The sequence below is a fragment of the Motacilla alba genome, chromosome 8, assembly GCF_015832195.1.
Source record: "Motacilla alba alba isolate MOTALB_02 chromosome 8, Motacilla_alba_V1.0_pri, whole genome shotgun sequence".
Lineage (NCBI taxonomy): Eukaryota > Metazoa > Chordata > Aves > Passeriformes > Motacillidae > Motacilla > Motacilla alba.
Window position 1 is genome coordinate 17,996,500 of NC_052023.1, and position 14,096 is coordinate 18,010,595.

Genomic DNA, 14,096 nt, shown 5'->3' on the forward strand with positions numbered 1-14,096 from the left:
TTTAAACTCTGAACATCCTGGAAGAAATGCTCACTTCAAAACTTGTTACACATATTACGAATAAAACCATAAAACCACAATCAAAATCAAATGGTTAGAAGAAGACAGTATCTTTTGTATCTTTTCACTACAACTTCTGAATTTATTTTAGAGCGTGTATTAAGAGAACTTAATCTTTTTCATGCTGTTAGGAAACAGCACATATAGGCATTTTTCACATGAAATATTATTTTCCTGAAAATAATATGAATTTGAAAATTAAAAAATATTTTTATACTGCTTGGCATTATATAAATGTCATTAAAATTAATACACATTAAATACACATAAATGCCCAGAATATTCTGTTAATATTTATTAAATTACTATATTCACAATGCACTTCAAAGTATCTTCATTAAGAGAATATTCTTTTCAATAAATAGTTCTAGCAAATTTTGATGGCATCTATCAAAACAGGAGGGGCTATAAGCTTTGTCTGCAACAACCAAACAGGCTGCAATAAAATGTGGTTTAAAATTGCAATGTCCCTCAGGGACACACCACTGGCAGATGCAGATTGCCAAGGTCAATTAGGCTGATGTAGTTGCACTGTCATAAATGTAACAGAGAAACCTGCCAGTTTAAGATGAAGACTTCTCCAACACAAAGGGCAAAGCCATGGTATTGTCCCAGCACACGCCTCTGTACAGAGCAAGCTTCAAACATAGCTTTCCCACACATCACAGTGATGGGATTTTCACCCAAGGCTCTGTGTCTCCTTTCACTTCCAAGTCATATATTAGAATGTATTTCAAAGTGGAGGCTATGTATAATCAGGGGCAAAATAATTAAACAGGAAGCAAGGCACAAACATTGTCACCTATTTGTCCCACCTACACTCTCCTCCTCAACCTTGGCATTTACAAGCATATCCAGAGGACTCAAATTCAAAGGATTTTTTGCAACTTGTTCAGAAGCCTGAGTCAGAGAAGTCAGTTCTAAGCTGAAAGCCTGTAGCAGATTTTCTACCAGAAGTATTCAATTTATCTTCAAGACCTGTTGCCTGCACAGTCTCTCCCACCTGGCATATACACGTGGCTTAAATTGACAAAAATAGTATTTGGGCAGCAACAAACTCAAAAACTTCAGAAATTATGTCCTGTAAAAATATCTAAATTGCTGAAAGATCACATGGAACACAACCTTCAGACTGAGACATTTTTCATCTGGAAAATGAGGGGTTTGGTTTGTTTGGGTTTGGGCTTTTTCTGTTTGTGTGGGGTTTTTTAAAGGAAAGAGTTGGCTGATAGCAGTTTTATCAAAAATCCTTCAGAAATCAATACATTAACTTTCTCTCTGTGCCTCAGACTGTCTGTAATTCAAGAAAGCTTTTGATCATCTTATATTTGTCATATATAGTATAACTTATTGCATCCAGTGGTACCATCTCAGCATGTGGTCTAGACGGCTCTCATAAGTTAAATATGTACAGGCTTGTAAAGACATGTTTGGAAAAAACAGAGGAAAACTTGGTGCTGCAGGATTTGGTAGTGGGGATTTAATAGATGACTTCTGTCTGAGACAGGACTGAAACACAGTAAAGGTGCCCGAGGACAACATGCTGTCGAAAATGTAGTTTTTCAAGAGAAATTATGTAAAACTGGGAGTTCTGACTACTTATTTCATCTTGTGGAAAAATAGGGTATTACTTCTGTTATCCTGTATCTATTACTTTGCTCAAATCTCTTTGAATTGCTTTGTTCTAAAATAGCCGTCTGGATATAATTATACCAAAAGCTTTTTGAGTGTGAAGAATGCTCAACATATCTTCACCTGAAACATCTCTCCAGGCCTGGGGATTTGTCTGCCTGATCAGTATTTTTAAAATCAAGAAAGAACATTTCCCTGGTGGCAAGGTTGACAGGGTATCCAACTGCTATATATTTCTTTCTTAGAATCTCCAAGATTTAGGTTATATAAAAAAAGTGCATGGTTCAAAAGCATTTTATATAAGAGCTCCTAACATCCTCACAATTTGGATCTGATACTTGGTGCAGCTGGGATGCTGAAGAGAGCACCTCCCAGACCACCTGCACAAAGCAGGGGAGAACTTTTGTCTTCAGAAAGAGAAGTCCCTTCTCTGCCCCTGCAAGGGTGAGAGAGAGCCCAAGAGCTAAATGTGAGCTTGAACTATTGGTTCTCTGAATTGCTGTTGGACACTGAACAACAAGCAAACCAGATATTTAATGTTTGGGGCATGATTTGGGACAGAGGTAAAAGGTATCTTTAAAAACGTTCACCCTCTCAGTTTCAGTCTTCTAAATTTAAAACTAACATATCTTTTCTATGGAAAATTCAAACTATTACTCTGTGTTTGTGCTGCCATCTCCCCCCCAGCCTAGTGAGATATTATATATCATTTGAAAAGATCCTTCTGGATGAAACACAATATACAATTTAATTATTCTACCACTATCAAGTGATGCTAACACAACACCAAACAAAAGGACAGTGCTGAATATATTTTCCAAATTTGCTATATTCATAGAGCAAACAAACACAAATGGAAACACAGCAGCAAATTATAACATTTGCAAAAACAATATTAAAATATAAGTGAATACAGAAAAAATATTTTAATTAACGAAACAAATCAAATGGAAAAGATTCCTCAAATAAAGCTTTAAAAGTGAGTCTCTGTGTGACTGCCATGACTAATTATGCATCTATGTAATGTGTGTTCAATTTGGGCTTATTTAAATAGCAGAAATGCTCATTAGCTGCAGTATATCTGTGAAGCTTCAATAAACAGTTTAATGGTTTTTATGTTTAACCAATTTGGTAAGTTCCTATAATTTTAGCTTTAGTAGCTCATTAATGTTATTTTTGATATCCATCTTACAGAATTCCTTTAAAGTGAATAGTAGCTTACTTCTAAAAAATACAAATATACAGTAACTTTCTTAATCTGAAATGTATAACTACAGCTGTCACATGCACTAACAGATTAACTGCAGACACTGCTCAGTCTAAATGCCCAGGAAATAAAAAAAGGCACAATCATGCTTTCAACCTTCTCTACCCCACTACTGTCCTGAACAGGATTAAAAAGTGGTTTGGCTGGATAAAGCTGGGTCCAGTTACAGTGGGAGAGGGTTCTGCTGCAGGCTGCTACTGACTTTGCTTTCTGTCTGTCACCAACAAGCAGAAGTGTCTGATGTGTGTCAAGTAGAATTTCTGCCCTAAGTAAACAGGGCTTTAGAAATCATCATGAAGCCACTTTTTGATATTGGGAATGGGTAATGATTTCAGAACATGGAACTGCTGCACCCAAAGTTGTTGAGTAAACCTATTTGTGGAGAAAAATCCTGTTCCAAATGACTCAGCAGGAAAACTCCTATCTATTTCAATAGGAATCTTTTGAACATATTTAAATTTCAGTTTTATATGACAATTTTTTTTACAACTCTGGAGCCTCAAAGCCTGTTGATGTGAGGCAGATGCTGTGCTAGCAGGCAGATGCCAGGGCATTCCCAGCTGGAGTATCACAGCCTCCCCCCTGCCCTTTACTCTTTCATTAGATAGTCAAGGCTTCGGTGCTCTGATGTCAAAGTTACCCAGCTATCTGAGGAGGCTCTATGAAGAAACTCAACAGTCCTCCCAAGTTCCAGAACTCCAGGTTTCTGTGCCATTTGGAGTTCTATATCTGATCAAAGGAAAACTGAAATCTTTTTCATTTATGAGGTCAGAGCTCTGCAATTTTTTTTTCTTTGTGCCCTAGCAAATACTTCTCAAATTGTAGACATAAAAATTAACTAGGAGTGGGTTAAAGTATAAAATTGTAAACAACTTGGGAAAAGTTATCTTTACTGTATGTTGAACTATTCTAGGGGAGCAGTAAGGTTGGGTTTTGCTGCTGCAGTTTCCAAGAAAGATGACAATTGTGCTAAGTGTAAAAGCAAAATATCTGAAAGTTGTGACTGATTCCTGGAAGTAGGAAATAAAGTTTTGCCCTTCAGTCAATGATGAAATAGCTAGCTACTAGCAACATCTTCATAAAACATATTTTGGTTCACAAATAACTTACTACTAGAATTTTTTTTAAAGTGCTACTTGGATTTTGCTTGGATATTTTTTCATTTCTCTTTTTTGCTGTTCCAAGAAAATAAAACAGACATTTTCATGCTAAGATTCAGTGGTCTGGTTACATGTGAATACTTTCTCCTTACATCTGCCTGCTAACAGAGTGTCGAACTAAACTTAGGTTGCCAGCCCCCTATCCTGGCTTAGTCCTTTGCTCTGCACTGAATTTTGTAGTGCATTTTGAGTACTATTTTCCATCCTTTCTTCATGGTTTTCATTGTAAATTCATGAAAATCAATCCAAACAAAGGCATTTGTTACAAAATTTTGCAGTCCTAAGGTATTGTTCCTTTTGCTTATCAGAATGAAATAGATCAGAAAAGGTTTATTCAAAGTTCAAACTTTAAAACCAATGGGACTGGTGTTAAGTAGGATGTAGAGGCTGAACGCAGTGTGAGGGAGCACACAGAATTGCAAGTGTACATGTTGAGTAGTTGCAACTAGGAATGGTGACAGAAGATATTTCAGTAATTCACTAGCACACTCTAAGCCTCAAAAATAACAAACTAAGCAAAAAAGCAAAAACCAAAGGAAAAGTACAAAATTCCTCTCACAGCTCTTTATTTTTGTGAGTCAGTTACAATGGCTTGAAGGCTCTGGTAAGCTTGCAGTTAAATTAAAGCCGCTTGTACTTGCAAAAAAATTTTTCTTCAAGAAGAAGCAAAACATCTTTCTTACTTCATCTGCAGTAGTTGGATTTGAGCAATTGGTTGGGCTGTTTTTTTACGGGTTTTAGTAAAATGGTAACCTTAAAACAGTCTAGAAGGCAACTCCCCCATTTCATCTATAAGCAACTCCAGGAGCATAAAATCAAACTAAGAGTCAATTTTTAAAAGTAAGTGATGCATTTATATGATTTCTAATGGGAGGATGAATACCCACTAGAACTGTTGCTTAAAAACACAACCAGCATTTTATTTTAACAAAACAAAAAATACTAAATACCTATTGTGAACACATGCAATCTAAGTTGCAAATTTAATAGTTACCACGCAAGAATAGGAAACATCCTGTTGAGAATAACAGACTAGAAAAAACTTTCTAACCTATGAGCTATTTCTGCTCAGTCAACCACACACTTATGGTTTCTTACAAAACTTTCCAACATGAGCATCAAGGCTGCCCTGAACACTTTGCTGAACTGGGGTTAAGTCTAATTTTAATCTCTCTGGTTTTGACAGTATTTTCTTTATTCTTTTATCAGTAGAACCAGTTTTTACAGGATGTAACCTGCTATCTTAGCCCATACCAATACTGCATTTGCAGTTCCCCGAGGTGCCTTACGAATTAGGTCAATTGATAGAGCTCTTTGTATGAGCAGCAATTAACATGTTTATTCAACCTGCACCTGAGTCACCCAGTCACAGAATAATTGAGACCAGAAGGGCCCTCTGGAGGTTACCTATTTCATTCCCTTCAAAGTTAGATCAAGTTCCAAGTCAAATCAGTTTGCTCATTGCATTGTCCACTTTTGAGTACCTCAAGTATTTTCATCTCCATCCTTTGATGGGGAATACCTGAATATTTTCATCTCTTGAATACAGAAGTGTACTTCATTTAGAAAAACCAATCAACCACGAAAACAAAAAAGCTCAACAAGACACTAAGATGATGTTTTGGTGGTTTTTTTTTTTAATTCATTTAATTTTGTTATGTACACTGAAGTAGTCTGGAGTTTTGATTGGATTGTATTCCAGCTCAATGGTGAAAAGCAAAATTTGACTTTCAGTAAGACAGCTTAAAAAAAAGACTTAAAAGCAACTGAAATGGTATGCTCAAAATGAGCACTTCATGCACTCAAGTCCTAGTTTCTTTTCACTTTCACAACATCCAAAACAAATGACTTGCATTTTTCCTTTTTATTGATTGCTCTTCTAACAGCAGTTTCACCCAGAATACAGCATGAAACTGAGGTGTTTTACTCACCCCCAAAGTAAATGACTCTATTCTCCCATGATCAGCTCACTGCATGACTGTTCTCCTCCCATTTTATGTTCCTATTTAAAAACCTCTCAACAATTAATTCAGACTGTGAATGTGCCCTAGGAAATACAAGACTGGCACAGTACTATGGCACAGTACTTACTGGCTGCTTAGCAAAGTTCAATCTTTTAATTGAGGTAATTTTTAACGTGGGAGAAAACAGAATCACTCCTGTATCACAGGGTCTGTGAATCACAACAAAATATATCGACTGAATAGGTTAATATTGATTTACCACATAAGATTCTAGAAACCTAGAAACCCTTCCAAAAAACCTAAACACAGGGTTTTAAAAGCAAAATTACCAACAGAACCGACAAAATTTGCCAAAATTCTCAGTTAATCAACACCATCATCAGAGTAGTTAATGAATCTCTTAAAAAAAAAAACCCTTAAATCCTCTTATTCTTGCATCCTGGAGGTTACACTGAGCTCTGAAATATGACCCACACAAATGACAATCTTTCCACAGCAATACAGCTCCAAGAGGAATGGGAGTCTGTTCTCTACTGTGCCCTGTAGAGCAGGAGGCAGCAGCAGGCCAGCAGGCAGCCCTGAGTAATGAACTGGGAGCAGTCACTGTCTAGAAACAGCCTAGGATGCAAGAAACTGCCCCAAAGCATTAGTAGCACACACAAGATGGGACTGCTCCTGGTGTTCACTTCACATGTTCCTCAAAATACCAGGCTGATCCTTCTTTTTACTGTAGGAGAGGGTTTAGATTCTTCTCATGGTTGCATGTTGCATGTTTACCCATTCTACACAACTGGATGTTGAGCAGGGGGTGCTGACTACATCATTCAGGTTCAGAGCCTACTTCATCACTTAGCATTTACGATTTTACTTGATTGCAAAGATTCACAAAAGTACATCATGCTAAGAAATTTTGAATTCCAAATTTTCTGATCATGTGCAATCTGAGGCACTCACCAAGTCCTCTTTCAGAGCATTTATACCCCAAGACCATGACAACGTGGCATGGGTTAATTGGCTGGCATGACCATGCCCTGGAGAGGCAGGCACATTGTTCTCCAAGGCTTTCGGAACCTGCTAACCTAGATGACCGTCTCCAAGCCAAAGACCTTCTCATTCTATCAGTGTGTCTTCTGCTGAGTCAGTGTTTTTTATTCTGAGGCACATTCGATGTATGTGCCTGACTCCTAAAACCTAACCGAGTGTCAGAGGAGAACAGTCTAAACACTGCTCAGTTCTCATGTTCTTAATTGTATTAACATTCATCTCTCTGCTAAATGGAGACAATTCACCCAATCTCTGAAATGTCAATGTGCCAATTTCTGTATCTTTAATACAGAATGAAGTAATTGCTATGTTTTAAGACTAAACCTTGTAAAGTGCAACTAAGAAATATTGTGTAAGAGAGACGTCTCAGTTCTCTTGTATATGCACAAGAAATAAGTAATACCCAGACCAGCTGAACCAGAATAATGAATGTTTCAATGCCTGTTTAATTTGCAAAGTTAAAAAAAAGGATATTTCAGAGATCAGATCAGTTCAGCTTAAAGATGTAACATAATGAGTTTCTCTAGAGTTAATTAATGAGACCAGAAGAAATTCCCAAGAGTTTATTTGAGATCCCACTTGCACTGAGAAGAAAAATATATGCTGAGGAATCGTACTTCAATGCTGAGTTCCAGCTCTATACAGCCATATGCAGAGAACTGCTTAGTTACCAGACCCCCAAGTCTTTTTCTAAAAGGTGTACCTGAGGGACAAACTCCTGTAAGAGGACCAGGAGTCACAAGCCGAGCAACCTCCAGAAGACCCATTTGACAAAACTGTTAAAGGACAGGACATGCAGCTGAAAGAACAATCTGTATTTGCATTAGTCAGGGTTACCTTTATCGTCACTTAAAACGGAGCCGAAGGCACTGATCACCACATTGGCTTTCAGACGGACAACCTGATCCTCATCTTCTCTCCAGTTTCCGTCACTGTCTTGCTCAGTTCGAACAAATTCCATAGCAACAATTTGTCCACCTTTAAGAACAACTTTCCGAGGAGAGAGGAAAGGCAGAAATTCACACTTCTCTTCTTTTGCAAGTTCCATCTGTAGAGTAGAAGCAATAAAATATATAACTTAAACATGCTGCATTTTCATGGGAAATAAACCAACCAGGAAACATTTTTTTACTCAAGATGATACCATGGATTCTACTATAGCAGAAATCAGCCTTGTCCAGTATGCAGACAGTCATCTTACTGTCAGCTTCAGAGCCTCTCATGCTATCAAATCAAGCAGTGGCAGTAAGTAAACTTTAAAGGCAAATATTTCTCAAACATATTTTCTTATTTCTCCAATAGATTTTTTTATTTTTCCATTACTTTGAATATGTTTAACTTCTTTTAGGGCAAAAGATTTCTCTTACATAAATATCTATGTCTTTTAAGAAGTGACCTAGTATCAACTTAGTCCATGCCCTGATTTGTGTTTACTGTGATTTTAAGATTTCATTAAATGCTGACTACCATGTATAAGCAACAGTTTTCTGAGTGACAATCCAGACTTAAGGATCTTCTGAATCTCTGCCATGGTAAAACTGCTTAAGTCAATTGTCTTCAGAATTTGACTGTCTCTATTTACACAACTTTTTTGAACATGTAATATCCCACCTGACATGATTCTATCATGGCTGCTACTAAATGAAGCTACATTTATTTTACTGTTTTCAAGACCCACTGCATGATTGGATGAGTAGAAACATTGACAGCTTTTAGAAATTTACCCAGGCTTTTATGAAAGATTTTGGTACCTAAGATACCTTCTCAGAAATGCTGCTATTCAATTTTACCTCTTCTGGGACAGCCCTGATATGAGTGAATCCCTTCCTGAAGACCACGAACACGCGACGGGCTCCGCAGCGCAGAGCAGACGTCGCACAGTCAAAAGCAGTGTCTCCTGCCCCCAGCACAATCACAGTTCCATGGATTGGTGGCAACGGAGAGTGACAGGCACACATCCCTGAAAGATAAAAGGAAAGCCCCATTTTCAAGTAGAGAAGCCAATTCTGCATGACAGCTCAAAAGGTACTTGCACTCAAAGCAGTGTAAAATTGCATCTTACAGCTTCCAAGCATGGAGTGTCACTATCAAATTATTCTGCTCCACTGAAAGACAGTTTTATCCCCCCTTTTAAGATATGCTCATATACATAATTTCATAGTCAGTACTCTAAGCAGCTGCATCTTTCTATTGAGAAAGAATTCAAATGACAACATGTTTGTAGGATTGTGGGTTGTGTCAGATTGAAACTAGAATTGTGAGATCTTTTTATTCAAAAAGTAAGTTTCTCTCTCATCAGATTCATTATCCTCCCAGCTAAAAAAAAAAAAAAAACAACAAACCAAACCAAAACAAAAACAACAACGAAACAAAATGGAACAAAATAACAACAAAAAAAAAGATGACCAGTTGTTGTTAGTTAGAGTTTTGTGTAATAGTATACCAACATCAGTCCCCTCAGATTTCTATAAAGCACTGACACTGTTCTGGTGGTGACGTGATTCTCTGAGGCTATTCATCAGCTGAACATGAAGGAAAAGAATATTGTTACAGGAATTTCTAGTTCTTCTACTGGAAGAAAATGTTTAATCTACAGTAGTTTTCTATTAATCATTTGTAAAAAGTTACATGGAGAAAATGACAACATTATATGTTTTTCATCTACAGCTTGTATTTAATGATTCAATTAGACAAGAAATAGTTAAGTAAAACTGAACTGTGTCTGTTCCCTGGATGAGACTGCACTTTATCACATGTTTAAATACAACTAACTGTTGATTAGGCAAATGGTTATAACTTGAAAAATATTGACATGAATAATACAAAGCTATATTCTCACCGAGTCCAGGACAGTTCCAGTCAGGAGGCACTAAGCTGGCCTTCACCTATTGTACTTTAACTCAAGTATCCTACTATAGCAGATTTTCACATGTAATTGTGGAACACAAGTATTATTGAAGTAAACAATCCTTTTCATTTAGACATATAAGCAGAGTGAGAAATTCCCCCACCCGCCCATGGATGTGGCATCCCATTGACTATTTATTTAACAGGATTCTTAGTCTAAAATTCTCTCTAAACTTTTCTCATTTATTTTTAGTGAACTTAATACTCCATACAAGTTGAGCAGTGGAAAAAGCACAAATGAAGCAGGGGGCTAGCAGCTCCAAGTGCCATTAGAGTGTGAGTCTAGGTGGGATCAGTCAGAGCAGCCTGCTTTGCCCTTGGGAACACACTCCTGAGGTAAATTCACAGCTATGTATTTGTAAGAGGAAATCCTTTTGGAGGAAAGTGTATTAACAAGTGGCATTCAGAATTAATAAGCAGGCAGAATATGTATTTTACCATGAATAAGTCTATTATGTCTATTATTTAGATAACTGTCACAGTGAAAAAAGGAGGATAGAGTAGGATGTAGTAAGTGAATATTTTATTTTATAATTCCATGCCTTAAAGAGCAAAAGGTGGCTATAGCTACAGACAGACCCTAGGAAAATTAAGTAAAAGAGACCATGTTAATTAACAGACAACACCAAAGACCTGTCTATTACTGTCAATCAGAAAAGGTTAGTTCTTCAAAGTTCATCCTTCTTCCCACTGTAGACTTCATATGAAAAAACAAATTATCATATTTCCTAGCTTAGCAAGAGGGGTACTTTGCAATATTTTGAAATATGTAGATCACAGTATATAGATCCTCATGCAGGCAGGTGACTTACAGTACACAACTGCTACGTCTTCTCAGAATTCTACAAAGTATTTTTAGTCAAATTGCTTCAAGAGAGTTTCGTTTGGCAGAATTTACTTTTCCTTTGTTAATCTACAAATGTGTTGCACAGCACATTCTCAATCTGTTTTAATTTTAAACATCTCTGTCTTCAAAAAGAAAATCAAAAAGCTCCCCTTTTTCTCCCAAATCATTTAAGATTACTTTGAACTTAAGAAAACAGACAGAAATAAACATTTGTTGAAAACAGCTAAGAGATGGGACAGATAGGATGCAGAATTTCACTTCTGAAATATTTTGCATCAAATGGGGTAATAAACATTACTTTTATAAGCAGAATAATCTGCCATAGAATATACATTTCTCAAAATTTTTCAAGAAAAGTCTACTAAATAAGTAGGCAATCCTATACGATGCTAAAAAATCAGTTTGTAGATAAAACAAGTTATATTAAGTCATATGTAAAATACCACGTACTGTCCCAAGTAAAGAAAAGCCAAACCTGTACATTCTTTTTTGTCCAGGGAATCTAGACCATGAAGAAATGTGGCATAGAAATCGCATATTTGGGGCTTATGCGTTCATATTCAGGGACACTGAAAGCATCTGTACTCCATAGGGAGCAAATGCAGCTATCTCTGCTCAAAGAAAGATGTGAAACCATAAAACAAGACTGCATTTGGTGCCTATGAACTGAGCACTTTCCTGTTAATTCCTGCCATACTCCTGTTGTCCTGAGTCTTAGACTAAGTTCATTGGGTAAAGAATTAGTGCTGATTTAAATGTGTCTATAAAATCTGCAGCACATGACTTGGGATCAAGTAAAAGAATTTATCAACAATCTACAAATCAGCTGCTTATATAAGTCAGAAATACCTTTTTTGAGACCAGATTTTTTTTTCCCATCATCTTATATATACTATTTTTATCATGATACTTCTTACAAAGGAGAAGCTTATGTCATCTTTTGACTATAATTCAAAATAACAAATACAACTTATGAGGGGAAATTATTTGCCATAAGTTTGGATTTGTATACATGATTATTCAGTTTATAATCTCTGGGACTAACTTTCCTGACCATGCTCCTGAGGTTGCCACTCACCAAGAGAAAATCCTGTCCCAGACAGACATATTCAGTGGAAGGTGCTTTGTAACTGGATGTGCTGCTTAGTAGCCAGACAGTTTGATATAATAATAACTGCTAATGAGTTATTTAATGTAATTACAACAAGAACATAGTATCACACACCTGGTTTACTTGCCATTGCTACCAAAGGTAAGAAGTCTTTAGATGTGTAGAATCCTTGATTCATTCTCAGCCCTTGGAATATAGTGTCTCTGTTTGGTTCTGGCAAACCTGAAATAGATATTTTATGGCACATAAGATTTACAGAGGAAATTTTAGCAACCAACATATATTTTGAATTACACACATGTTCTCAAAAACAACATCCATACAAGCACTTTCACAAACCCTTAGATGTTTCCAAAATAATATTGCAAATGATCACATTTGTAGTCTGTAGCTTATGTAACTGGTGATTGTTTAATACTACAGGCACTTGAAAATCAGGTTCCTTGACGATGTGTGTACTTGTATAACTCATAACAAAACAAATGCAGGGGAAGGGATTAGAGAGAACAGGGTGCAAAAGCAGGTAATACAAATGAGGCAGTAACAAACAGCTTAACTGATGAGGGGAGGAGGAGAAAAGGCAGTGCTGTAGGTCTGATCTTTGAGTACTTGTATGCCATCATTTTTTACCATTCTTGATTATTTTCTCAAAACCCTGAAGGCCTGACTGGCTGAAATTCATTCCTAGTTATCAAAAACACACATTTAGACAGAATCCATAGGATACAGACAAGGATTTACTTCAAAACTATTAATAGCAGCAAATACCTTTCATTAAAAGAAAGCAGGAAAAAGCATCTTCCAGTTACCAAGGAACATCATCTAATTTGGTGTGAATGGTTGGACAGCACCAAAACCTAGCCCAGCTGATACACCAGTTCAGCCATTTCATTCACGGAAATGCAATCAGGGTATTTTCAACACTCTCAACTTTCATATTTACATCTAAACCCCCATAATATTATCAAAAGTATGCTAATTAATAATTACATACTGAAATGGAGTAAATGTCAACAACTTTTGTAAGAAAACATACTAGCACTGAGGCATCCTCAGAGCAAGCAGGAAGAACAGGAGCATACAAAGCAATCTGTGTTCCCTCCATTCTCAGGCATGGGTGTTAGCAGACTAGTATTACTCCTCTGTGAGACACACAGGGCTGGAAAATCCTAACAACACAATTTCAGCATCTACAATAATGCAGAATTGCACGTGGAGGAGCACTTTTCCAAATAGGGAAGGTTTGGGGTCTTTTCCATTAATGAAGCAACAAAAATCTGTCTCATCACAGCATACAACCAGAACTGTCTAATGAGAAAACTTAGTACTTTTTCATGAGTTACCTCAAACCTGTAGAACTCTGAATGAAGTTACTATAATACTAGAAAAATAAAATACATTTTTTAGATTTATTAGTTTCAGTGAAGCAAAACAAAACTCTCAGTGAATTCAAAATGCTTACAAGCCAAAAAGCTAATTAAAGAATCCTGAAATTTTATCTCTATTTCTAAAGAAAAATCATGACTCAGTTGCTGAACACCCAACTCTGAAACCAACAGAGATCTATAGTTGGATATTGAGAAAAATAAAGTTACAAAACACTAGCACATCCTGAACTTCAAGACCTTTGAATGCTGTAGTTTCTGGGTAGACTGGAATTTCAGCTAATGAATTATGGATATCTTAAGAGGCTGCCAGAAATACTTAGTACTATTGAAAGTACAATATGTAAAATGCATTAAAGAAACTATTTTTAAAAGGGCATCGAATTTTCTCTATGTATATATTGCAAAATCATCTATGGCAAGAAGACCACCTCAGAAAAAGCTCTCAGTGACTGCCTGCAGGCAGAGGACAGAGTAATGCAACCATTTCTATTATGGAGATATCCATAAACCAACTCAGAGGCCTCAGTTTACTCTTGGGAGAAACACTCTTGTCATGAGTGGGATGTGCAGCCTGCATTAAAGATAATTTCCTTTCCACCTAATATGTACCTCCACTCAAACTCAAAGAGAAATCCTCAAAATATTATTTCCCCATTTATTTTTTGCTTTTATCATCTCCTAATGAAAACTATTTGGTCTCTAACAGCATCAGTATT

The 14,096-nt window shown here is 36.6% G+C and overlaps 1 protein-coding gene across 1 annotated transcript in view; it reads right to left on the reverse strand.

Moving 5' to 3' along the window:
* The window catches only part of DPYD (dihydropyrimidine dehydrogenase), a 337,889-nt gene that overhangs the window by 169,025 nt on the left and 154,768 nt on the right, over positions 1–14,096 (reverse strand). Inside the window, exons 9-11 of the mRNA XM_038144404.1 lie at positions 12,107–12,214; positions 8,918–9,087; positions 7,965–8,175 (exon numbers count right to left, since the gene is read on the reverse strand). Of these exons, the coding sequence (XP_038000332.1) occupies positions 7,965–8,175; positions 8,918–9,087; positions 12,107–12,214 (489 nt within the window). The remainder of the gene's footprint in view (positions 1–7,964; positions 8,176–8,917; positions 9,088–12,106; positions 12,215–14,096) is intronic.